This window comes from Camellia sinensis, unplaced genomic scaffold (genome assembly GCF_055761805.1).
Source record: "Camellia sinensis isolate YWXY unplaced genomic scaffold, ASM5576180v1 Unanchor2, whole genome shotgun sequence".
In the NCBI taxonomy this organism is placed as follows: domain Eukaryota; kingdom Viridiplantae; phylum Streptophyta; class Magnoliopsida; order Ericales; family Theaceae; genus Camellia; species Camellia sinensis.
This window is the reverse complement of record NW_028129079.1, coordinates 21,544,353-21,572,215: the sequence shown is the minus strand read 5'-3', so window position 1 is coordinate 21,572,215 and position 27,863 is coordinate 21,544,353. Positions and strand designations below refer to the sequence as shown.

The 27,863-nt window shown below is 40.7% G+C and overlaps 1 protein-coding gene and 2 pseudogenes across 3 annotated transcripts; 2 read left to right on the top strand and 1 right to left on the bottom strand.

The window, feature by feature from the left end:
- Positions 1 to 3,334: 3,334 nt before the first annotated feature.
- On the top strand, positions 3,335 to 26,083 carry LOC145815366 (alanine--tRNA ligase, chloroplastic/mitochondrial-like). 2 transcript variants are annotated; one of them, XM_082911983.1, is made up of 13 exons: positions 3,335 to 3,632; positions 4,782 to 4,862; positions 4,969 to 5,177; positions 19,678 to 19,856; positions 20,570 to 20,648; positions 21,019 to 21,150; positions 21,288 to 21,437; positions 21,671 to 21,781; positions 21,886 to 22,791; positions 22,952 to 23,224; positions 23,384 to 23,593; positions 23,680 to 23,837; positions 25,435 to 26,083. In XM_082911983.1, exons 1-13 carry the CDS (start codon positions 3,509 to 3,511, stop codon positions 25,769 to 25,771), a joined length of 2,949 nt encoding a protein of 982 aa, XP_082768109.1. In that variant the 5' UTR covers positions 3,335 to 3,508; the 3' UTR covers positions 25,772 to 26,083. The 2 variants fall into 2 exon arrangements, with proteins under 2 accessions (XP_082768109.1, XP_082768108.1); XM_082911982.1 differs by having other exon boundaries at positions 21,019 to 21,153.
- Positions 12,083 to 13,595, top strand: LOC145815369 (vesicle-associated membrane protein 721 pseudogene; annotated as a pseudogene). The gene has a single exon (XR_014358306.1). The product of XR_014358306.1 is annotated as a vesicle-associated membrane protein 721 pseudogene (transcript).
- LOC145815368 (uncharacterized) lies at positions 18,046 to 19,096 on the bottom strand (annotated as a pseudogene).
- Positions 26,084 to 27,863: the final 1,780 nt, after the last annotated feature.

Sequence of the window (27,863 nt, the reverse complement as noted above, 5' to 3'; positions counted from 1 at the left end):
GGAGATTGTTAAATTATTTTTATATAAAATAATAAAACAAATAAAATTTTGATTTTTACTTAACCAAAAATACAAAAACATTAAACATTAGTGTTTTAAAAAAATGCCCAACAAGTGAAAAAAAAAAAATTACAGTTGATCGATTGACCAGCTGAACGTCCGGTAACACCCAATTCAAATGGGCTATTTTGCTAATACCCTCTCTCAGCCCAAATTGCTAATACCCCTCGCCAAGGCCAAGGCCTATCGTAATCCGAAGAGACTACGAATTTGGAACTCCAAAACCAAAATAAACATAAGTCATCTTCACTGTTCATCTATCACAGTTCGGAGTGGACTGTGATAGCAGAAAACAAATGGGGCCCATAGGATTAGCATTCCATGTCACTTCTTCACAAATAAACATACTATAGGTGGACCGCATAGATTACTAATCCAATCTTGTAACGCCCTCAAAATAATACATAAATCATTCATTTATAAGGTCCAAAATCATAAAAGAAACATTATATTTTCATTCATTAGAGTCCTTTTTACAAAAGATATTACATGTTAACAAACTAAATAAATGCCCTATGGGCTTACACTTTCCAAGTAGACACTTGGTTACAACAAAAGAGGGTCAAAAGCCCTTTACAATTTAAAGCCCTCGGCTTGAAAATAAAAGCATATAAACATAAAGTGAAACAATAAAACGGAGTCTTCAACTCCTAAACCTCCCAAGCTAAGATCTTGAAGGCGGCATATCACTGGCATCTGAAAAATGATGTCCCAAATAGGATGAACCAAAGCCCAATGGAGATATGCTAAACAGTATATGAGAGTTAACTAAAACATAGCATTTGATAAATGTTTAACACATACAACATAAGTACATCCTTTCCATAACCAATCAATATTTACACCATGATTAGTCCACTTTCCATTATTTATCCAAACCGTGTAAAATGAGACTACAACTCATATAATAGCACTTCATTAACAAACATCATTTAACATTTCCAATATCACGCCATTTTACGGAACTACGTCCGAGGGAACCAGCACTCATAAATAAATAAGCTTTTAGGACTTTCACCCAGGACACTCCGGCCAACTTAGTTATCAATGGAGTCCATCCCCTATCTCCTCTCAAACAAGTGGAGTACATCCCCTATCTCCTCTCACACAATATACATATACAATGTATTTAAACGTATTGTCATATACAATGACCTAACAATTCACATATTCAATGCGTTAATTCCATCGTCACATTCAATGATATAATCCGATTGATTAGTTTCAATTTCCCTAATCTTCATGCAATGTCTACAATAATCAAGACTATCCTCCATCGATAACTCAAAACAATTATTTCTAAACAGATATATAAATCTATCAAACAGATAAATTATTATAGTTTCCATCGGTGAGTGATTTATCAATCCAACTACACCGTTCAATCACAATTTCCTCCAATTTCAAGATTTTCAACCCAATTTCATATTTCCATAATTTACCAAATTAATTATTTAAATCCAATTAGGGCATTTCCCCCTATTCTCAAATATTGCCCCCAAGGCCAAATTTCTCCCACTACACCCAAACAATGCCATTTTCAAGACCTTATGGACACATGGAGCCTCAAAACATAAAACCCCTCATCAATAATTTCAATCTCAAAACCTTAACTTCAACAAATTTGCCAAACATCGCCATTTATACAAAGTGACTAAAATTAATGTTAACATTCATAATAAATAGTAGATTATCCCTACCTCAAATGAAGAAGCTTAAAAGAGAAGGAGGAGGAAACTCAAGATGCTCCAAAGTTCAACTTTTTCGAATCAAAACGTAGCCCATGCGAAGCTCAAGCTTTAATACAAAGGGACTTAGGTAGAAAACCTCTAGAACAAGGTGTATTTGTAGAGAGAGAGAGAACTTAGAGAGAGAGGCAGCCAAAACTAGGGTTTGGATGAAGAAGATAATGAAAAAGTGATGAATATCACGTTGTTGCCAACTGATATACTCAAGGCTCGCTCGAGCGAGCAGACACAAAAGAATCTCTCTCGAGTGCAAAAAGCGTCGCTCGAGCGAACAATGCGAAGCTTCAGGTCTGCAACCCAGAAGTACGCTCGAGCGCAAAAGTGCTCGCTCAAGCGAAGGAACTCAAAACATAAGGCTTGCTCGCTCGAGCGCAAGAAGCATTGCTCGAATGAAGAATACCAACCTTTAGGTCTAACAAGGATGCAGACGCACGCTCGAGCGAAAGTTGCGTCTGAAAAGAAACCTGAGGACTTCCAATCCTCGCTTGAGCGCAAGAACCTTCGCTCGAGCGAAGAAGCAAATACCCAGGCCTCGCTCGAGCGCAAAAAGCCTCGCTCGAGCGAAGAAGTCAAAACCTGGACAGCAACCATTTGCAACAACTCGCAACCAACCTGTTCCAAACTCACCCAACACATCCCAAAACTCAAATACAAAGAATAAAGGATGAAAATGAAGTATAAACAACAACATACAACCATGGGACCCGAATTCGGAATACAATAAATGAAGGGAAAAAACCGAGATCACTATAAATCTCTTCTCCCAAACTTTCAATCAAACATGACTTAAGAGTCAAAGTGATTAAGGTCTCGTTTGGCATGTGAATATTTTAGTTTAAAAGTCAAAATTTTATTAAAAAAACTAAAAAACTTATAACCTATACTAAAAAGTCAAAAATTTATTTTTCTCTCCACTTGTTATACATTTTTTTTGTAAAAAATCAAAAAATATTCTAAACATTCTAATTTTTTTACCTCATATTTTAACTAAAAATTTATCAAAATAATTTGTTTCCAAACGATACCCAAATAAAATGGGGGGAATAGTGTAATTTAAAACACCCCCTTCTATTTCCAAACGATACCCAAATAAAATGGGGGAATAGTGTAATTTAAACAATCCCCAAAAAAAAAAATTAAGAACAGAAAATCTCGTATTCCAATCTTTCTGGGGCTTTTTTTTTTTTGTGTGCGTCTAATCACGGACTAGAAATTCATTTGGGTGCAATGCAGCCAAGCAATCGCTTGAGTTGGGTACTCTGGATATGGACCTGGGTCAATCAGCCCCTTCATTTGTGGCCTGGACTTGGAAGTCCACTGGCCTCTCAGTTTTTATTTAGGAAGTGGGTTCACTTTTTTATTTTTTAATTATTCAAAAAATTTAATTTGAGAAGATTTTTTTGACTCCTTTTATAAAAGAAATATATATATATAATAATTATAAATTAAATATAATATTTTATTTATTATAATTTATTTTATATTTTATGATTATTTTAGTCACAAAATAACTTGTAATACACCTCACAACTGACCTTACAATTTTCAACTGCAAATTATGTGGATATCACATCGAAGCTTATCCCTCTATCTCCCTGTCTCTCTCCCGCCCTCCCTCACTCACTCTCTTTCTCTCTCTAAAAAATAACACCAATTCGAAATATAGAGAGAACCACAGAGAGAGAGAGAGATAAGCGGCCATGAAAGGCTTGAAGATGGAACTCTCTCTGCGCTGCATACATGGAGCGAAACCTCTGCTCCCATTTCTTACTTCAAGACCTTTTTCAAGATTTCAGCCAAGATGCCAACTTGCCCTCTCCATTGGTAATTTCTTTGCCTTGAATACATTTATTAAATCTTAAAATTTGTTTGAGTTCCTTGGGTTTAATTTACCTTTGCTTCTAGTGATGTTATGTTAGTTTAGCAAATTGGGTCTTTAATTTGTCTTTTAGGAAATTAAAAAATTGCTGTTACAGGAAGTGTATGTGAAAGGTTATGATCAAACTTTTTTAAGATGGTAGAATTAAGTTGTGTTTCTTTTAGGGCTAAAACATTCTTGAAGTGATTTTTCCTTATTACCCATATTGCAAATCTCTCTCTTTTCATCCGTGTTCTTATCTTAATTTTGATTAATAGATAAGTTAGATTTTGTTCTTTTATTGTATAGTTTAGTTTTTGTAGGCCTTTTTCTTATTTTTGGAAGCACTCATGGACTTAATAGTTGAAATGAGTTTTGCAGGGATAGTAATTTGTATACAAAGCTAGGGTGAGTTTTAAAAGATTTAAGAGCATGTGGTGGGGATTATTGATTTGTACTTCGTAATATTGGAGTTCTTATAAGTGGTGTAGTGTTTTTATGTGAATTCAAGAGTCCTCTTGCTCAATTGTGGTATACATATATATTGGTTGAAGATGACTTTTATTTCACTTGAAGCTACATGAATGTATGAATTGATTGAACAAATTCTAGTCTTTAAGCTTTAGTCTATTGCTTAAATTTGGAATAATTAGTTTAACTTCTTGTGCTTATTTTTTGAACTTTGGTTTTCTATTTGAAGGTCTCAATTCGTCCTTGTAATTTTAGAGTTTTCTTGATTATCAGATTCAAATCAAGAAAAACCAAATTTATTAACTTAGGGCAGGAGATATAATTATTTTTCTCGACTCTGGTAAATCCTTCAATTTCTTAAGTTCAATCGTGGTTTTGGATAGAAAAATAATCGAAACAAACTAACTGGACTCTTTTTCAAGTGTTTGATTGTATTGCCATGTATAAATTTCCAGACTCTTCAGGGCACAAAAATTACAGGTTTGGGGATTTGTGAGTGCAGTGTAGTGTATTCTTTTGGTTTTTCTCTGTGAACTTTGCTTTATCTAGATTTACCACGACATGAGTAGTCTTCTTTTTTTTTTGGGGGGGTGGGTTGCATTAAGTTCCCTTCTTGAGGCTGACACATTAGAACCTGCATACAGGTTGCAGGGATCATTTTCCCTCTAAACATTCCAAAATGAAGGGAGCGCGGAAAGTAAACTTCACCACAAGAATTACGTCAGGTAGAGAACTCTTGTTTGTTCACATTTTTTGTCATAGGAGCTTACAAATTCTTCAGCATCTGTCTTCCGAATGATATAAAAACCTTTTCTGGATATCTTCTTTCAGCCTCAATACAACCTATGACTGAGGAATTGGTTGAGGATAAATCCAAGGATGTCCCCACAAGTGGGGATTCCATTCGCCGGCGATTTCTTGATTTTTATGCTTCACGAGGTCACAAGGTCCTTCCAAGTGCTTCTCTTGTACCAGATGATCCAACAGTTCTGCTGACAATTGCTGGAATGCTTCAGTTCAAGCCCATATTCTTGGGAAAGGTATTTACATGTAGTTCAGAATTTTCTTACAAAGCCTGACTTGGGATCACTCTATTGAAAATAAAGACTAAACTTAGCATTCAGTTGATTATATTGGACATAGCATATAGAAATATATTACATTGAGATCATTGTGCACTGTGAATTATTTATTTTAGTATGCTACATTGAGATCATTGTGCACAGTGAATTATTTATTATATTAAAACTTGTAGGTATTTATGCCTCATTAGACACACCATGCTCTACTGTTGTTGGAATATCTCAATATTTAAGTTGTCATCCATACAATTGTAATGATTAAGGATAAAATTGCATCACATGAGGTAATGGATTTTTCTATACTACCATATTGAAATACTTCTCCATTCTCTCATCACATAATATTAGGGTCTTGTAAGTTGTATCTGAATATATACTATTTTTTTTTTTTTTGGATAAATAACCAAACTTTATAGATAAAGCATCAAGAAGATACAAAGAATACAAAAACGGCTTCAAAAGCCCAACGAAACTAACAAATCAAATTCTCCACAAAATCTGTAAAAGCCAACACATCTGAATCTACTAAACCTGTCACCCAACTATACAAAACAGTAAGAAGCCGCCTCTCTAACCAAGTGATGGAATGAGCCACCCTGTGAAACACCCACCTGTTACGCTCCAGTCAAATCAACCACAGTAAACAATGCAAGGCAAGAATCCAAGCCTTTCGACGCCTTTTCCCCACCCTCCCCCCTACCCAACTCTACAAAACTGCGAACAAAGAACCTGATTGAACCCAAACCATCCCAAAAATTATCACCACAAGCATCCAAAGACGAGAAGAGACCGAACAATGAATAAGCAAATGATCAACTGATTCCACTGCCTGACCGCACAAGCAACACCAATTCACCAAAATATGCCCACGACGAATCAAATTATCAATGGTCAAAATACGATCCAAACTCTCCGTCCACACAAAGAAGGCAACCTTGGGTGGCATGCCGGGCACCCAAACACTTTTCCATGGATAAACCAAGGTGCCATCAAAAACACACTTATCTTGAACAAGCGCCCCATGGAACGAGGACACTGTAAAAATACCTTTGGCCCTAGGACAATCCCAAACCAAGGCATCATTATCCGCCTGTCCAAGATGTAAACCATATAAAAAGCCAAGAAGGTCCACTAATTGATCTAGCTCCCAATCTTGGACATCACGACGCAACTGCATGTTCTACACCCTCAACTGCCCCTCCCTAACCCTCACAGCACCCACCAACACCTCAGAATTAGCAACAATAGCGAAGATCAAAGGAAATCGAAGCTCTAAAGACAAGTCTCCACACCACCTATCTCGCCAAAATTGAACTCTATCCCCCACACCAATTTTCAACCTCACTCGTTGCCAAAACACCTCCCGACCCAGCCAAATCCCTTTCCATAACCTATAACCATGAGAATGACCCACCCGTCCCGAGCACCACTCCCCCTCTACCCACACCAAACTTAGCAACCACCACTCGCCTCCAAAGCGGCTCCCTCTCCTCCACAAAACGCCACAGCCACTTCCCTAACAAGGCCAAATTAAACAAAACCAACCTCCGAACCCCCAATCCCCCTTGCTCCTTAGACATACAAATCCGATCCCAAGACACCAAGTGATAATGACCACCCTCACCCCCATCACCCCACAAAAAGTCCCTCTGCAGTTTCTCAATCTGCCTCACTATAGAGACCGGGATGACATGAACAGACATAAAATAAGTCGGAATACTTGACATAACACTTTTAATCAATGTAAGCCGTCCTCCCTTCGACAAATACTGTCGTTGCCACCTTGCCAACCGTCGTCGCACCCGATCCACCACCCATTCCCAAATCCCTGTAGCTTTGAAGGACGCCCCCAAAGGCAACCCCAAATATATGACAGGTAAAGAGACCACTTTGCACCCCAAAATGGCTGCCAGAACCGAAGACCTCACCACCTCCCCCACTGGAATCAATTCTGATTTTGCTAAATTCACCCGAAGGCCGGACACTGCCTCAAAACACAACAACACACATCTCAAATGCCCAATCTGGGCCTCCTCCGCATCACAAAAAATAAGCGTGTCATCTGCATAAAACAAATGACACACAAGGTTCTGAAAAGCGGTTGCGGTCGCCGTAACAGTGGTGGTGGCGCGGTTGCGGTTGCGGGGTGTAAAGGTCATAGCTTAACGGTTGCGGTAACCGGAACCGTGAATTTTTTTATTTTTTGCACAATTTGAAAAAAACTTACCGATACACACATTTTTTTTCCATGATCAATATTTGCTTCAATTTTTATAAATTTTTAAGTTTGATCCAATATATTTCATATTTTTAAATTACTATAAACTTAATTTTTTACATTTTATTTTAATAATTAATGATTTTATATTATACAAAAAAATCAATCACTAACTATTATATATAAGATAAACAATGACAAAAGTAAGAGAATAAATAAAAGCATAAATATATATATATATATATTAATCAAGCCAAATAGATAATGACCACACTTATTATTATTATTATTATTATTATTTTCAAACAATATATAGATAGACACACACAAACAAAATGGTTGAGTGCTAACAGCTGAATAGAATAGCATAGGTCTTACAATTTCAACAAATCAATAACATGTTCTTCATCTTCCCTCTTCTCTCTCTCTATCTCTTGTTCCTCCATCTTCCCTCTTCTCTCTATTTCTCTTCCCCTATTTTCAATTTTTTTTTTTTTTTTTTGTGTTTTTTCGAAAGAAGCAATTCGGAACCGTTACGTAACGGTGCGTAACAGGCCGTTGCGGCACCGTTACGACCGCTATAGCAACCGCTACGGCCGATACACCTGTGAATGTCAATCACACTGCAAAAGCGGCCGTAACGGGTGACGGTAACTACCACAACCGTTACGTAACGGTTGCGGTCGCTTTTTAAAACCTTGCTGACACACCATCGCATTCCTCGGAGCCACTCCTACCTCAAAACCATTCAACAAACCTGCTTGCACCACCTTAGCCAACAAATGCCTCAAAGCCTCTATAACCAGAATAAACAACAAAGGAGATAGAGGATCACCCTGCCGCATCCTGCGATGAGTCAGGAAAAACCCTGTCGGGGAACCATTAACCAAAACCGACATTCGCACAGCAGAAATGCAAAACAGAATCCAACGCCGCCACTTCTCCCCAAATCGCATCCTCTCCAGAAAACTCCCAATTCACATTATTGTAGGCCTTCTCAATATCTAATTTACAAATAATCCCCTCCTTCCCTTGACACAACCGCGAGTCCACACATTCATTCGCCACAAGCACCGCATCCAAGATTTGCCTACCCCACCACAAAAGCATTCTGGGATTCCAATACCACCCCTACCAACACACTGTGCAAACGATTCACCAAAACTTTAGCCAACACCTTATACACACTCCCTAGAAGTCTAATAGGCCGGAAATCTCTAATATCCTCCGCCCCCCCTTCTTCAGAATCAAGGCAATAAATGTAGCATTAGGGCTTTTCTCAAATTCACCTGACTAATGAAACTGCTCAAACATAGCCAACACCTCCGATTTTACCACCCCCAAACACTGTTGAAAAAATGAAATAGTAAACCCATCCGGACCAGGCTCCTTATCCCCAGGCATACTTTGCAATGCCTTAAACACCTCCTCTTCTGTAAATGGCCTTTGTAGTAAAATTCAATCTTCTTCAGAAATAACATCAAAACTTACCCCATCCAAACCCAGTCGCCACCCCTCCCCTACGAACCAAAACAAATGCTCATAAAAACCCACAATACTTGCCTTGACCTCTTCCGAGGACGAAAATTCCACCCCATTTACTCAAATACGACCAATCTGATTAACCTGCCGGTGAGCATTTGCCATACGATGGAAAAACTTTGTGTTACGATCACCATCCTTCAACCACAGACATCTAGACTTCTGGCGGAAACTAATCTCCTCCATGTGAGCAATGTGACCAAATTCCTACCGAACTTCCTCTCGGCGAGCCATATCAACCTCAGACAACACCGCGCCACCTTGTTTCTCCTCCAATGCCTGCAAAGCTACTAAGGTTCTTGCCTTCTGCCCCTCCAATTGCCCAAAAACCTCTCTATTCCATCTCTTCAAGTCTAACTTGAGGAGTTTCAATTCTGCGCTAACTGTGAACTAGGCAACCCTGCCACGTTGTAAGACACCCACCAGCCTTTAACGATCTCCACAAAGCCCTCAGATTGTAACCACATGTTCTCAAACCGAAAAGGCGTTAGCCCACTCCTGATACCCCCACTATCCAGCAAGATTGGCCAATGATCTGAAGTTGGACGTTGTAATCGCCGTTGAGTTGCCCAAAAGAAATGCTCCTCCAAATCCCCTGTGACCAGAAATCTATCAATTCGAGACATTGCTCCACCCTCGGACCAAATGAAACCACCACCCTGAAGCGGGAAATCAACTAATTCCATCTCATCAATGAATAAAGAAAAACGCCGCATTGGACCCCTCCCTGAGGAAGCCCCTAGTTTCTCCTCCAGACACCGAACCACATTGAAATCTCCACCCACACACCACGGAACCCCCCACCAATAAGCAATACTCTGTAGCTCCTCCCAAAAACTTGGCCTCTCTACTCCACAAATTGGGCCATAAACCCCTTGAAGGCCCATCTGAAATCATCCTCTACACACCGAAAGAGGCAAGACAATGAAAAACCTCTCAATTCTACATCCTCCTTTACCACCACTCATTGATCCCAACACAGAAGAACACCCCCAGCCACCCCTAGTGTAGGAAGGAAGTCCCAGTCCACAAATCAGCCACCCCAAAGATCCCGAACTATTGCCTCCTCAATACAGTCCATCTTTGTTTCCTAAAGGCATACCACATCTGCCTTTGCACTTCTAAGGACGAATTTCTCCAAAACCCTCTTCCCCTTGTCATTTAGTCCTCGCACATTCCAAGACAAAAATTTTAATCTCATGATAATAATGGCTGATCACGTCCTTTTCTGGTACCCCGCACTCCACCTCCCTTAGTCCGATCATAATTAATAGTACATTCCAACCTACGTAATTCCCTGGCACTCTTGACATTATGGCTAGCAGACTCCATCCCTTGCTGAAGAGGAACATCACCTCTCCATGATTCCTCTATTGCCGAAAATAGTCTCAATGCTTCCTCTTCATGGCCCTCAAAGGAGACCTCCAATAATTGGCTTACCTCATTAATTCGAGACAAAACCCAAGCAGAAACCTCCTCTGGCAGTGGTATATCATCATCTGACCCAACAGTATCTCTCTCAAGATCAACCTCCTCGTTTGCACCATTCTCCACAGCCACCTCATCGGAACCTGCCTCAGGCCTGACCACCATGCTCAACCCATCTGTCATATCAGTCCATCGACTTGCTTCACCTTCAAATTGCTACGGTCGTGATTCCAATAGGCCGGCTGTACTAGGCGGCTGCTCCGTCACCTCATCAATATGCTGCTCCACCCCTTCTAAATCTGAAGAAGCATCAACGACGACACCTGACGACGGCAGTGGACCAGTCGGCTACTTCTCGGCATTGCCCATCAAGTCGCACAACACCGGCGAAGACCGATCATTTGGTCTAGGGCCAAACCCAGCTTTTAGCGTGGAGAATATTCGACTGATAACTGGGTTTGCTTGGGCTTCCACTGATTAAACCCCCCCATCCCTCCTTGGGCTCAAAATGACAGCTTGAGATGGCCCACTTCGATGAACCCCTTGTTGTTTGGCCCACTTCTATTTGGGCACTACCACATTTCTCTTAGCTTGGACCTTAGCAAAGCCCAAATGACCCCCCTGTTTTCCCCAATTAAAATCCTAACCCAGGCCCATATGGGGTTGGCCCAAAAAAATTACCCCGTCTACCCATCCCCATTTGCTGCCCCAAATCTTTGCAGATAATCGTTGACCCCCAATTTCCGCCATTTCCTTCGATCTGATTGCAGCAAATCTCGCCCATCGTTATCCGTTCCACCTCCTCCACCGCCCACCATCTCCGGCACTGCTAGTTCCACCGAAGGTCCCTCCTCCACCCATACAGGTAAAGAAAACTGCCACAAACCCCATCAGACAACCACATGCGTCGGTGTGCTATGAGAACTTCTGATTCGTAGCCAAACATAGCCCAAATCCACTGATGACTCATCTGTTTCCACATAACCACCACACTAATCACCAATGGCACGGTAAACATCTTCCCCGCGAAGGTGGATGGGCACTCCCATCACCTGAATCCAAACACTCTTCGCTGTCAAGGTTGTAGCTTTCGAGGTATAGAGTGCTAAAGGTGACCACCATTCCAACACTAGATCCCTTCCATTAACAATCCACTGCCGTCGCAGCAACACCTCTGCCTCACGGCGATTTGGCAAAACAAAGAGGAACGCCTGGCCTCCTAACGGACGCACCTCCACCTTCCCCGTTGTTTTCCACCATTGATTTACCCAACCAGACATAGCGGCAAAACTCATCCCCTTGCCACCCATCTCCCCCACTCTACCAACAAGCGACCTGTCCAACAAACGGAACCATTCCACCTCTATTGCACTCCGTACTTCCTTAACCCCGTCAGTCACTCCCCCCATGGCTGATTGCGATGGACCAGGTTTGGACCCTTCCTTACCCTACATTGAACCACCATTATGCATCCCAAAACATTCAAGGACCAGGGCCACTCCTTCCCACCCATCCCCAAAATCCGACATAGGAATGAAGATTTGCTCTCGCCTCTTCCCTGCCGTCACCACTATTTGAAAGGACGAACCACCACTTTCCTCGCCACGAACCCATACTGCCACAATCCTACTACCCCTAGTGAGACGACCCAAAAACTGCAAGTTACCTGGGTCCTGCGAGGCCAACCGCATTCGCGCCACCATCCAACGCACATCATGACCATACACCACCACAGCCTGACGAAGCCCAAGCCCCCTCTCCACAATTGACACATCGCAGTGTCCAGGCGCTTCCAACGAAACCTCCTCAAACTCAAAAGATCGACCGCCAAGGAACAAAATCTGCTGTCAAGGACCGCGTTTGTTCAATGCCGGAAACATCAAGAAATGGCAAATCTAGTAATTAGCATGTGTGTTTTTCCATTATCAAGTTTTCAAAAACCAGCCACCTTGTTAAAATCCACCTACTCTCCACCTACTTCACCCACTTAAACCTACTCCACTAAACCTAACCCACTACACCACTACCACCTCCACTTCACCTACTCCTTACCTACTACACACTCACCCTCTTCTATATATAGGAATCATGAATCGTTGTAATTGATATCAATATACATCAATCAATAATACATCAATCAATACATATAATTTATTTTCTCTGTAATTTTCTCTCTATCAATTTATTTTTTACATGGTATCAGAGCAAGGTTAAAAATCTTAGTGTTCTTCGCCTTCCGGCGGGCGGCAACCTTGCCTTGACCGCTCGCCGGAGCTCAACCAATTCAAACCTCCCTCTCCCTCTCGGCACATCACTTTCTCTCTCTACAAATTTCTCCGTCCGTTTATCTCTCTACCCCTTTGTCTCTCTAAGTTTTAGGGTTTTGAGTGTGAGAGAGATGGGGCAACAGTCTTTGATCTACAGCTTCGTGGCTAGAGGAACAGTGGTTCTCGCCGAATTCACTGGAAATTTCACGAGCATCGCTTCTCAGTGCCTCCAGAAACTCCCTTCCTCCGACAACAAGTTCACCTACAACTGCGATGGCCACACCTTCAACTATCTCGTCGAAGACGGCTTCACTTATTGTGTCGTCGCTGTGGAATCTGCTGGCAGACAGATTCCAATGGCATTTCTTGAACGAGTTAAGGAGGATTTCACCAAGAGATATGGTGGTGGAAAAGCTGCAACTGCTGCTGCTAATAGCCTGAATAGGGAGTTTGGACCCAAACTTAAGGAGCAGATACAGTGCTGTGTGGATCATCCAGAGGAGATCAGCAAGCTTTCCAAAGTAAAGGCTCAGGTTTCAGAAGTCAAAGGAGTGATGATGGAAAATATTGAGAAGGTTTTGGATCGTGGAGAGAAGATTGAGCTTCTAGTGGATAAAACAGAGAACCTTCGCTCTCAGGCACAAGACTTCAGGACCCAGGGTACCCAAATGAGGAGGAAAATGTGGTTACAGAATATGAAGATAAAGCTTATAGTTCTTGGTATCCTCATTGCCTTAATTTTGATCATAGTTTAATTGTGCGTGGGCCAACCTTCTCCATTCATTTATTTTATTATTATTTTGTACAAATCCATACCCACTCTAATTCATACTTCCTCACTTTTTAAAACGCATGCTGATTCACGCTACCCCTACTTTACCCCACTTTACCTTTATTTATTTTATTTTATCTAAAAAAAAAAAAAAATACCAAACCCATTGCAGGTTTTCACCAAAACCGTGGGCCAAGAAACTCACATGAACCAATTTTTTTTTTCCCTCACTCTCTCGTTTTGATTTCACATATCTTCTTATCATTTCTTTCTTTTTTTCTTTTTCTTTCACTTTATTTTTTTCATCTTTTTTTTCCCCTTATTATTTTTTTTTTGCACAAAAAAAAAAGGGAAGAAGACGAACTGCACACCAAACTCATTTTATTCATGTCGGTGCTCACCCCGATCACCATTTTACACCCAAAAAAAAAAAAAAAAAAAAAAAAAAACACAAAACAAAACAAAACCAACACAAATCGGAACAGTGGCATTTTTCTTCTCTACTCTGCCGCCGGTCTCTTCTTCTTGCCTCCGTCTTGAGCGGCCCTTGATGGTGTTGCCTCCGTGTTTCCCACTCCACTGGGCACGATCACTACTCCCTGCTCCTCCACTGCAGCATATGGCGGCCCTCCAAATCGGAACATCACGGTGGCTTTCCGCTTCAGCTCCTTATTTTCCGCCTTTAGCACACTTAACTCTGCTCGCGCATCCTTATACATGCGTTGGAGCAGAGCCAGTTGGGCGTTTAACTGTTGCACCTCATTTGTCCCTACTCTGCAGCCGGTTCAACAAATTTGTAACCGCAGTCATGGTTTCCACACATGACTTCAATGTATACTGATTGGCCTCCACATCCGACTGCACTGCCATTCTTTGCTCCACAGACCGCATAGGAAAGTTCAACGGAGCAAACTCCGGGGTGCTTGGTTGAGGTTCCAGTGCCACCGCACCAGTTATCTCTCTTGTTGACTCGTTGAGGTCGGGAAAGAGAGTGAGCAGACCGCGGGAAGACGAAGCCATTTTTCTGGGCAACAGAGTGTTACAGAGTATCTTTCTCAGCAAAACGAAGAATTTTTCAGAGGTTTCTCTCAGTTTTTCTGTCTCAGCTTCTGCCTCAGCCTCAGCCTCCGTCTTGGTTAAATAGCCGAGGCAGCCACGCGTATCGCGCGCCACTTGACGCCAGACGACAAACGGGCGCGCCAGCCAAGGCACTCACGTGCCTCGCCATCATATCTGGCACGCCTTTTTATGGATTGGGCACGCCTTTTTATGGATTGGGCACGCCTTTTGATAGATTGGGCACGCCTTTTGAGGGTGCGACTTTTTAGGGGTCCGACAAGACTCTGTAAACTGTCCCGACATTGATTCCGGTTAGCTCCTTCATGGGTCCGACAAGACTCAGTAAACTGTCCCGACATTGATTCCGGTTAGCTCCTTCATGGGTCCGACAAGACTCTGTAAACTGTCCCGACATTGATTCCGGTTAGCTCCTTCATGGGTCCGACAAGACTCTGTAAACTGTCCCGACATTGATTCCGGTTAGTTTCTACAAGGGTCCGACAAGACTCTGTAAACTATCCCGACATTGATTCCGGTTAGTTTCTACAAGGGTCCAGCAAGACTCCGTAAACTGTCACAACAACTGTCACAACATTGTCTGTTACAACGGTCCGACATGACCCCATAAACTGTCTTCTACATCGGTCTGACACCGCCATCCAGTGTCCTCTACACCGTTATGACATCACCATACAGTGTCCTCTACAACGTTATGACACCACCATCCAGTGTCTTCACCAATGGTCTGACACGACCATACAGTGTCTCCTATCCTCTTTTATTTTTATGTATTTTCTTGTTTTGTTACTCTCTCCAAACTCAAGTTGGTTAGTTCCTATCCCCCTTGAGTTTGCGGGGGCCTGTTAAAATCCACCTACTCTCCACCTACTTCACCCACTTAAACCTACTCCACTAAACCTAACCCACTACACCACTACCACCTCCACTTCACCTACTCCTTACCTACTACACACTCACCCTCTTCTATATATAGGAATCATGAATCGTTGTAATTGATATCAATATACATCAATCAATAATACATCAATCAATACATATAATTTATTTTCTCTGTAATTCTCTCTCTATCAATTTATTTTTTACACACCTATATACTATTTTAAGCAAATGTAGATATGGAGTTATAAACACTTAGGCCTCGTTTGGGAACCCTCCTTTTTAGCCAAAAAGTCAAAAAGTTACTAAATTAGCCAAAAAGCCAACAATCTATATCAAAAAGTCAAAGATTCTCTTTTCTCTCTACTTTTTGCACATCTTTTCGTAAAAAGCCAAAAAGTCATCCCAAACATACTAGTTTTTTTTAGTTCATATTTTAGCCAAATGGCCAAAAAGTTACTAAATTAGCCTGTTCCCAAACGAGGCCTTACCTTGGATAAAAAATTTATTTTCAAAAGGCACTGGTGCACATCTCGTAATTGGGCTGGTTAACATATTGGCATGATGTCTGATGATTACCAAATGTATGATTCATTAATCTAGTAATTGACTGGTTTTTCATTAATGTGTGTCGTAGTTTCCTTCTTTTTTGCCCCCTTTGTTCGCCTTTTGATGGGTATGTGTCTCTTGGTTTTGGTCTACAAGCTCTGCTAATGGAATGCAATGATGCTGTCTTATTCATTTTGTTATTAATTGTAGAAATTTAATGTATAAAGAGAAATGATTGTATTATTAATTGATGTATGTTTATTGATATATATTACAATGATTCATGATTCCTATATATAGAAGAGGGTGAGTGTGTAGTAGGTAAGGAGTAGGTGAAGTGGAGGTGGTAGTGGTGTAGTGGGTTAAGTTTAGTGGAGTAGGTTTAAGTGGGTGAAGTAGGTGATAGGTTTTAACAGCCCCCCGCAAACTCAAGGGGGATAGGAACTAGCCAACTTGAGTTTGGAGAGAGTAACAAAACAAGAAAATAGACGAATACATAAAAGAAAAGAGGATAGGAGACACTGTATGGTCGTGTCAGACCGATGGTGAAGACACTGTATGGTGGTGTCATAACGTTGTAGAGGACACTGGATGGTTGTGTCAGACCGATGTAGAAGACAGTTTATGGGGTCATGTCGGACCGTTGTAGCAGACAATGTTGTGATAGTTATTGTGACAGTTTACGGAGTCTTGCTGGACCCTTGTAGAAACTAACCGAAATCAATGTCGGGACAGTTTACAGAGTCTTGTCGGACCCATGAAGGAGCTAACCGGAATCAATGTCGAGACAGTTTACAGAGTCTTGTCGGACCCATGAAGGAGCTAACCGGAATCAATGTCGGGACAGTTTACAGAGTCTTGTCGGACCCTTAAAAAGTCGCACCCTCAAAAGGTGTGCCCAATCTTTCAAAAGGCGTGCCATCAAAAGGCGTGCCCAATCCATAAAAAGGCGTGCCATCAAAAAGCGCGCCCAATCCATAAAAATGTGTGCCGGACATTATGGCGAGGCGCGTGACTACCTTGGCTGGCGCGCCCGTTTTGTCGTCTGGCGTCAAGTGGCGCGCGAGGCGCGTATCTGCCCTGGCTATTTAAACCAAGGTTGAGGCGGAGGCTGTGCAAACCAGGCTGAAACCGCTGAATATTGGCATTCTGAAACACTCTGTAAACACTCTGTAACCAACCCGTCTCTAAAACACTCAGCAACCCATAACATGGCCTCTTCTTCCCGTCCAGCTACCCAGAACATGGCCTCTTCTTCCCGTGGTCTGCTTACTCTCTTTCCCGACCTCAACGAGTCCACAAGAGAGATAACCGGTGCGGTTGCCCTTGAACCTCAACCAAACGCCCCTGAGTTTGCTCCGTTGACCTTTCCTATGCGGTCTGTGGAGCAAAGAATGGCAGCGCAATCAGATATTGAGGCGAATCAGTATACATTGGAGTCGTGTGGAAACCATGACTGCGGTCACAAACTTGTCGCACCGGCTGCAGAGTAGGACAAATGAGGTGCAGCAGTTAAACGCCCAACTGGCTCTGCTCCAGCGCATGTATAAGGATGCGCGAGCAGAGATAAGTGTGCTAAAGGCGGAAAATAAGGAGCTGAAGCGGAAGGCCACCGTTATGTTCCGATTTGGAGGTCCGCCATATGCTGCAGTGGAGGAGAGCAGGGTGGAGTGATCGTGCCCAGTGGAGTGGGAAACACGGAGGCAACACCGTCAAGGGCCACCCAGGACGGAGGCAAGAAGAAAAGACCAGCGGAATAGGCGAAGAAGTGAGGTCGGTGGGTGGCCGTCTGCAGAAAAGAAAACAAACCTTTTGGTGTTGTGTTTTTTTTTTTTTTTTTTTTTTTTTTTTTTTTTTTTGTGTGTGTGTGTGTGTAAAATTGTGATCGGGGTTAATCCCTGAGATGAATAAATTATGGTTTGGTGTGCAAAGCTATATGGTATGAATGGAATTTGAAAAAGATAAAAAATAATGTGAAAGCAAAATAAAGAAAGAAATAATAAAAATATATTTGAAATCAAAATGAAAGATGGGGAAATAAGGAAAGTGGTTTGGAGAAAATAAATAAAAATAATGGATTTTGAAATCAAACGGAGGAGAGAGAGGGGACAAGCCCATGTGAGGGAAAGAGGGGTTTAAAGAAAGTGAGGGAGTGGGTTGATTAAAAAAAAGGATTGTGGGTTTGAAAGTGGAAAGATGAGAGAGAGAGAGAGAGTGAATTTGTTTGCTTTAACAAGATGACAAACTTGGGCACAAGTCTTCCACTGTGAGAATAAACCCATAAGTTCTCTTAAACATCTCCCGAAGACCACCATATTGTTTAACAGAAATGCCACATAGAACTAACACGTAGAATGCCCACATGGATGCCCACAAGAAGAAACACACAACTGGTTTCCAAGAGAAACAAATTAGTTGCACTGGTTGATTTTTCAGTTCCTTCTGTTGACCTGTCAGTTCACAGGAATTCCTTTGCAGTAACAATTTCCTTAGGGGAGCATCTGGACCATAACCTAATAAAAGAATCACCGGTACAATCAGAATAGCAGGATAAAGAGACAAATGTGTTGCTATGACCCATCCAAAAGCTGCCAATGGAATTTGTCGTGTACAAGCTCCATAAAGTGACAGTATGATGACCAAATTTTCAATTGGAGAAGTAGACAAACCCACACAGCTGACTATGGTAAAAGGATTCCATAAGTACACCAGAGCAGCCATATCCCCAGATGAAAGAATCTCTTAATTTTCCAACAATCCAACAAGGCCTAGTGATTTCAATCTTTGAGAATATGCTTTTTGAAGATTCAGGCCAGTTGAACGAATAAGCATTGCAGTGACAAAATCTGCATAGGGAGACATCGAGGACTGTTTTAACCAGTAACCTTCAGCCAGGCGGCGGAGGGAGGTGAGAGGAGTGGAGACTTTGGGACGAGAGGACATGTCTTGTGTTCTTACATCTGAACACATACACGGCACCGAGACAGTTAGAACAGGTCGGCGGCAGCACATGTAGCTCGCATGAGCAGTGAATGAGAAGGATGATGGACGGACCAACGACGTATTGGGTAGGCGTCGTGGTCAGCAGTCACGGCTGACAGACGCAGCAATATTGCAGGTGCTGGACACGAAGCATGCAAACCATGCGAGTTGGGATGGTCGGCGACGGTGCCCGGAGTTGCAGCAAGGCAATCTGTATCTGCAGTAGGCCGAAATGAAACACTGGTTGCGAGAAGAGTTGGCGTCAATTCGAGCTAGCAGTGGTTTGAGTTGCTGCAGTGGTTGGAGGTTTTGGTAGGTTTTAATTGGTTGAGGTCTGGCGGGCGGTTAAGGCAAAGTTGCCGCCCGCCAGAAGGCGAAGAGCACCAAGAGCTTAACCTTGCTCTGATACCATGTAGAAATTTAATGTATAAAGAGAAATGATTGTATTATTAATTGATGTATGTTTATTGATATATATTACAATGATTCATGATTCCTATATATAGAAGAGGGTGAGTGTGTAGTAGGTAAGGAGTAGGTGAAGTGGAGGTGGTAGTGGTGTAGTGGGTTAGGTTTAGTGGAGTAGGTGAGGTGGTAGTGGTGTAGTGGGTTAGGTTTAGTGGAGTAGGTTTAAGTGGGTGAAGTAGGTGATAGGTTTTAACATTAATGAACATGTGTATATTACATACGTTCTTTCGAATACAATTTTGAGCCACTTTAACATCATCATCATATTTTGTTCAGGTACATAGACAGGTACCCTGTGCCACAACTTCCCAAAGATGCATACGCACAAATGATGTTGAGAATGTAGGTCGAACATCTAGACATCATACATTCTTTGAGATGCTTGGAAACTTTAGTTTTGGAGATTACTTCAAGAAGGAAGCAATTAAATGGGCATGGGAGCTTACTACCTTGGAGTATGTATGAGTAATTTTATTGTGACACTAAAGTCTAGACTGATAATTCTCTTGTCTTCACACTCCTTTTGTTGATTGAATATGTCTATTTTTAATTTGTTTTTTTTCCCTTATTGACTTGCCATAAATCTCAACATCCTTATTTCAAGTTGGCACCTCTTATGAAGTTTTATGTTTCTCAATAGGTGCCAGGCCTATAAAATTTCTGATAAAAACTGGTTTTTAAGTCATACAAGCAGTATTTTTTGAATAATATTTCCACAATTTTATGTCTACAATCAACGCCTGGAATTATTTATGAGCTTAAAATGTTATGAGCATCAATTCACTATATAAGATGTAACCATTCTAGTGGCTGCAAGTAGTTGTAGTTTCAAAGGCACATCCTTGGACAGTGTTTGTTGTGGGATGACACTGTTGTTAGCAATGGGAAAAAAGCAGCAGTCAAAACTGTAAATATTTTGGGATCCATACTAGTAGTGAAGAGTGTAAAGTCCATGTGCACATCTGCCAAACAGACCCTAAAATCAAGCATAAATGCCTTTTTTGGGGGGCGTAGGTTCCAATATGTTAGTACCAGATGTTGGTCAATACAGTACTAAAAGGATGGGTTTTTCAAATTTTTTTTTGAATAAATTTTTCCTCGTCGTAGCTATGAATTTGTGATTGTTTCTCTTAGCAAGAAGAATGAAAGTATTTGTTTAATTGCTCAGGTTTGGATTGCCAGCTGAAAGAGTATGGGTAAGTGTTTATGAAGATGATGATGAAGCATTTGAAATGTGGCATGACGAGGTAAGCAGACAAGAACTTTAATCATATTGTTGTACTTATAGTCTAATATATCTTTTGTAATTTTCTCCGCTTGCGTATCTGATCATTAAAATTGTTTTCCATGTAAAGAGATGTCTAGCTATCCAAATTCATGCCAAAGAGGCTTTTCATGAACGTTTCCAAAATTTTCATACCCTCGTTAAAATCACTCTTCATGGTCATTCAAGTTACAAATATGCACCTGCCTGGTATGTCCGAGGTGTCCATTTGAGACTTTTTTGTTCTTCACTTCTTGGGGACTGTATACTTCCACGTGAGAGTTCTTTTACTGATAGCTTCCAGATATAAATGATATGTGAAATTAACTTCATAAATCTGGTTCTTGCTTCAGGTTGGTGTTCCTGTGGAGCGTATAAAGAGGATGGGTGAAGAAGACAACTTTTGGACTAGTGGAGTGACTGGTCCCTGCGGTCCATGCTCCGAGCTTTATTATGATTTCCATCCTGAGAGAGGACACTCAGATGTTGTACATATTTTGTTAAAACCATTTCCTTTCTTTTTTATATTGGTTTGGGTGAAGCTGGACTATTTTGTATTTGAATTATTTATTAGCATTATCACTATGATTTTGATTATTGAGTTGATGTTTTTCATTTGCAGGACTTAGGAGATGATACTAGGTTCGTAGAGTTCTACAACCTGGTTTTCATGCAATACAATAGAACGGATGATGGTTCACTTGAACCATTAAAACAAAAGAATATTGATACTGGTTTAGGTTTGGAGCGTATGGCTCGCATCCTTCAGAAGGTACTTCTAGCTCTGCCACATCTGAGTTATGAACGGTTTAAGTACTTCTCATATCAAAGCAAATGGGATGCCTCCATCTGATACGAATCTTGGTAATGGAGTTTGTACTGCCCACAGCAAACTTCCCCTGCAATAATCTCATTTTGGTTTCAGAAGAATCATTTCTTGAAGATTCTTTTGGTTATTTTTTAGTTCAACTTCACACTTCGTTTTATATTCTACCATGTCTGCAGGTTCCCAACAATTATGAGACTGACTTGATCTTTCCCATTATAGAGAAAGCCTCAAAATTGGCAAATGTCTCATATGCTCTTGCGGATGATTCTACGAAAACAAACCTTAAAGTATGCTATCACCAAGAGTTTGTGATATCTTCAATAGTTTTCTCTAGCATATATTAATTATTCTTATATTTGCACTGGTACTATAAAACTTTCCATTGTTTTAGATAATTGGTGATCACCTGCGTGCAATCGTTTATCTCCTGTCAGACGGCGTTGTCCCATCAAATATTGGGAGAGGTTATGTAGTTCGGCGACTCATCAGAAGGGCTGTTCGTACTGGCAGGTTAGTTGGTATAAAGGGGGATATTGAAGAAGCATTTTTGCCTACGATTGCAGAAAAAGTAATTGACATGAGCACCCACATAAATTCAGACGTAAAAACAAGAGCATCCCGCATTTTGAAGGAGTTGAAGAGGGAAGAACTACGTTTTGTACAAACATTGGAGAGAGGGGAAAAGCTGCTTGATCAAATGTTAGCAGACGCATTGTCAAGTGCTCAGGAAAATAGCACTGCACCTTGCTTGTCAGGCAAGGATGCATTTCTCTTGTATGACACGTACGGTTTTCCCGTGGAGATAACTAGGGAAGTGGCTGATGAATGCGGTGTCAGTATAGATATGAACAGTTTTGATATTGAAATGGAGAACCAAAGACGTCAGTCTCAGGCTGCACATAATGCTGTCAAACTTGAAGTTGAAGATGGCGGAGATCTAGCTGAAAATATTCGTGACACAGAATTTCTAGGTTATGACACACTTTCCACCAGAGCAGTAGTTGAGGCTCTCTTCGTGAATGGGAAACCGGTACTACAGGTTTCCGAAGGCAGCGAAGTGGAAGTTTTTCTCAATAGGACACCATTTTATGCTGAATCAGGTGGTCAAATTGGAGACAATGGTTTTCTATTTATTCCCGAAGCTGGAAACCAACAGACTGCTGTTATAGAGATAAAAGACGTCAAAAAATCGGTGGGTAATATATTTGTTCATAAGGGTACTATCAAGGAGGGAAGTATAGAGGTTGGCGGTGAAGTGGAAGCTGCGGTAGATGCAAAGCTGAGGCAACGAGCTAAGGTACTGGCTTAAATAATACAGTTTACCACATTTACAGTATAATTAACTTGTCAGCACTCGTCTGCATATTTAATGATGCAAACTTCTACAGTAGTGTTTGTTAGTTTATTTTTCTATCTCAAAACTTTACTTTTTGTGAACCTTGTTTGCTCTTTGGCAGGTTCATCACACTGCTACTCATTTGCTACAAGCTGCACTTAAAAAAGTAATAGGCCAGGAAACATCACAAGCTGGTTCATTGGTGGCTTTTGATCGTCTTAGATTTGATTTCAACTTCCACCGGCCACTTTTGGACAATGAGCTCATGGAGATTGAAGGACTGATCAATAGCTGGATTGAGGACTCAACACTTCTGCAAACTAAAGTGATGCCTCTAACTGATGCTAAAAAAGCTGGGGCTATTGCAATGTTTGGAGAAAAATATGGAGAACAGGTTCAAGTTTCTATAAAATCTTTTCTTTTGTACTTCTGAGTTCTGACAGAAAATGGTGTTAAAATATATGCTCATTTCACAACACATAAATGCTGTAACTTATGGAACATACTTTTACATAGGATTTGATTTTTCCTTCAAATACTGTGATTATTTTAGGTACGTGTTGTAGAGGTTCCAGGTGTATCCATGGAACTATGTGGTGGCACTCATGTCAGCAGTACTTCTGAAATACGTGGCTTCAAAATAATCTCAGAACAGGGCATTGCGTCTGGAATCAGACGTATAGAAGCCGTTGCTGGTGAAGCTTTTATCGAATACATCAATGCTAGAGATAACTACATGAAACAGCTCTGCTCCACTCTCAAAGTATGTTTTCTTCTGTATTCTTTTTGCTAAATAGAGAACACCTGATTGTTTCCAATGTTTTCATTATTAAAATTCATTCTGCAAAGGTGAAAGCTGAAGATGTACCAGCCAGGGTAGAAACACTATTGGAGGAATTGCGAATGGCAAGAAATGAAATTTCTGCTATTCGTGCTAAAGCAGCAGTTCACAGAGCCTCAATCATCGCAAACAATGTATTGCTTGTGGGAAATTCTAAAAATATCAGGTATTAAATTAACTTCTGTAGTTCCATCATTGTTAAAGAGTAGAAACTTTGGATCAACTATACATCTATGATAAAGAGCACACGAAATCATTCAAACTTGTAAAGAATAGCTTGTTACACAGTCTTGGAAAAAACACACCCTAAAGTTAGCTCAGCACGAGGTGCCCTCAGATTTATATACTGCACATTACTTTTGTACCCAGTCGATGTGGAATTTCGCTTCACACCTTCCCTCACACCAGTGTGCTCGCTTGGCAGCACCCACCATGTACAAGCCAAGGATATGCACCCTACCCATCCCTAGTTCTCTGGCTCTGATACCATATGTTATATCACCATTAGTCCCCAAAGCTTAAGCTATTAGAAAATGAGCCCAACAATCTATATTAAGCTCTTCAACATAGCTAACTCGCACCGCCATCATTCAGACAACTCAACCTAAACCCAAGCGCAGAAAAGAACAAAAACAAAAACAAAAAAAATTGACATTAACAAGTCTTGATATTATTTCTGTTAGAATTTACCACTCACCTACTATCTCCACTATCTTTCTCCACACCTACCACCTCCACTATACCACTCACCTACTACCTCCACTATCTTTCTCCACACCTACCACCTCCACTATCACACACTCCACTACCATCTTCTCCTCTATATATAGGAGTTGTAATATACAGAATATATCAATCTTGTAATCTATCAATCAATATATCAATCAATAATACATCTTTTTTTCGCGCGCCTCTTGCCGCCCGACAAACTGGCACGCCTTTTCATGGCACATCTTTTGATAAAGTGGACACGCCTTTTTGATGGCACGCCTTTTGATGAATTGGGCACGCCTTTTGATGGCACGCCTTTTGACAAAATTGGGCACACCTTTTGAGGGTGAGACTTTTTAAGGGTCCGACAAGACTCTGTAAACTGTCCCGACATTGATTCCGGTTAGTTTCTACAAGGGTCCAGCAAGACTCCGTAAACTGTCACAACATTGTCTTCTACAACGGTCCGACATGACCCCATAAACTGTCTTCTACAACGGTCCGACACGACCCATAAACTGTCTTCTACATCGGTCTGACACCGCCATCCAGTGTCCTCTACAACGTTATGACACCACCATACAGTGTCCTCTACAACGTTATGACACCACCATCCAGTGTCTTCACCAACGGTCTGACACGACCATACAGTGTCTCCTATCTTTTTTTTATTTTTATGTATTTTCTTGTTTTGCTCCTCTCTCCAAACTCAAGTTGGTTAGTTTCTATCCTCCTTGAGTTTGCGGGGGGCTGTTAGAATTTACCACTCACCTACTATCTCCACTATCTTTCTCCACACCTACCACCTCCACTATACCACTCACCTACTACCTCCACTATCTTTCTCCACACCTACCACCTCCACTATCACACACTCCACTACCATCTTCTCCTCTATATATAGGAGTTGTAATATACAGAATATATCAATCTTGTAATCTATCAATCAATATATCAATCAATAATACATCTTTTTTTACAATTTCCCCTTTGGAGATCTAAAAGAGCATTCTATGAATAATACAGTTGCTTTCTGGAAAATTACTTTACAGGGTGCTGGTTGAGTGCATGGATGATACAGATGCTGATTCACTGAAGAGTGCAGCTGACTACCTAGTGGATACATTAGAAGATCCGGCAGCTGTGATTTTGGGCTCATGTCCTGGTGAAGGCAAGGTAAGTTTAATCGCTGCATTCTCACCGGGGGTGGTTGGCATGGGAGTTCGAGCAGGGAAATTTATTGGGCCTATAGCGAAGCTATGCGGTGGAGGAGGGGGTGGCAGGCCTAATTTTGCTCAGGCAGGTGGTAGAAAACCTGAGAATTTGTCAAGTGCCCTCGAAAAAGCTCGATCCGAGCTTGTTTCTATTTTATCAGAAAAAGCTAGCTGAAATTCATTAGGCTGTCCCAAAAGCTATGAGAATCTGTGAAGCTTTTATAGATTCCAGTTATGCAACTGCTTAGGCAATTATTACATCCCAACATAGCAATAGCATAGAACCCTTTTCTCTTTCTATTTTTTTTTTTATTTTTTTATTTCTGTTTCTTTTGGTTGGGGGAAGAGGGTAAGTAGAAAATTTGCAAAGTTCATCACATAGCATTGGTATTATTTGGTCAAACAATGTAATTTTGCTATGTTCATTTCTTTGTGTGAGCCAATTGTACATAATAATCAAAAGTTTTCGGCTTTAGTACTTCAAAAATGACTGTTAGCCTGATTGGAAGAGGAAAAATATTTGCTAGTTTGGAAACAGTATATTAATTCTTCTGCTTAGATTAATTTTTTGTATGAAATATGACAGTAAAAAGCGTGTCCAAGATGATAGTATATGACAAGAACATGGTTGAAGATAACGAGATTGTACTTCTCTTTCTCAATATAGAGATAATCGCCCTTGTCAACCACATATACATAGCATTAGGGTAAGAGGTCACAGTATCCCAACACACCACACAGTGTGTTGACCTTTGTTTCCATTTTTACCTCTACTTTTGGCTAGTGTATGTGGCTTATGCATACCTTTGTGGGCACTTTCGTGTGCTTTGGAGCAGATGGTGTTTTCACAAATTTTTAAATGTTCCATGCCCTCTGAACTTCCCAGTTTTATATCTGCTCTTCACTCCATGCATATCATGGCCATTTGAAGCTGGAAAAGCAATTATTTATGAAGTTGTTTATATAATTCCAATCTCTCTCTGTGAATCATCCAGATCTGTTGGGATAAGTATCAGATTTCTGATACCTAACCTGATCCATGTATGACGAGGAATGAACCGTTATTAATAGTAACATATATAGTTCAATTGTTTACTGCCATTTTGTTTTTAAATTAATGCTTTAAGTTTGAATCCCTGACATGGAGGTATGGCTGATTAGACAACCAAAAAAAACTCTATGGTCTGAAGGTTAAGCACAAATATTAATACTCTCTCAACATTTTGTGTTTCGCGTGTATTTCTACTTGTAGTTTGTACTCAGTTATGGTCAAATTTGAATAGCTAATGTTTTCCAGCACATTAAGATAAGGATAATTAATAATTTTGCTAGAACTAAAGAAAGACAAAAAGAATCACATGCTTTATTCCACAGCCCACCTTAATTGTTCTTGCTTGATAAGATCAATTTTTTAACTTTGTTCCCTTCTCTCCCCTCATTAACAAGATAAGCAATCATTTCACATCTCATGCTTTGCTTTGACATCTCATTTTTTGTTTTCATATTGTTCTTAACTTCACAAGGTGCATTATTGAACCAAAACTATTGTCATCCCCCCCCCCCCCCCCCTCCTAAAATCTCCACTTAACAATTCACATTGAGTCCAATAAAACATGATAAAAATACCATCTCCTAGTTGGTAATTGCATTTAAAAGAAAAAAATGATGATAGAGAATTTGCAAATCATGAGGATCATGCATATTTTCAAGGTTATAATGTTCATTTTGACTCAAAAGTACCAGTTACCGAATAAAGGTTAGATGTAATGGTGATCAAGCGATTTTTACCAGTGTTTAGTTAAAAATGTGTCATCAATACTCTTTGAATTACAAACGTGGTACTCACAAATCAAAAAATACTAACAATTGAACGACTAAAGCCGATCTTAACTATCTCAATTGATTGGGTGGGAGGCAAGATCGGTTCCATCCATCCTTTTGTGTGTGGTGTTATTGGTTGGGATTATTAAGTGCGCATGCGACAGTATTACTCCAAGAATATTGAATATTTTTCTTGTATCCAATGTCTAAGGAAAATTATGAAGTAATCACGAAATAATCATGTAATATTATTTACATGACATTTTTGATAAATGTAGAACCCCAAAACACATGAAATGGGCCACCTTGTCTTTTCTAGTTACCTAACAAATGTAAGTGAATATTGTTCCATTCCTAAATTCTTTTTTGTTAGGTCATTGATTAAAAACACCACATAAAAAATGTCTCAAAATTACTGAACATCTAATCCTTAGACATAGAGAACA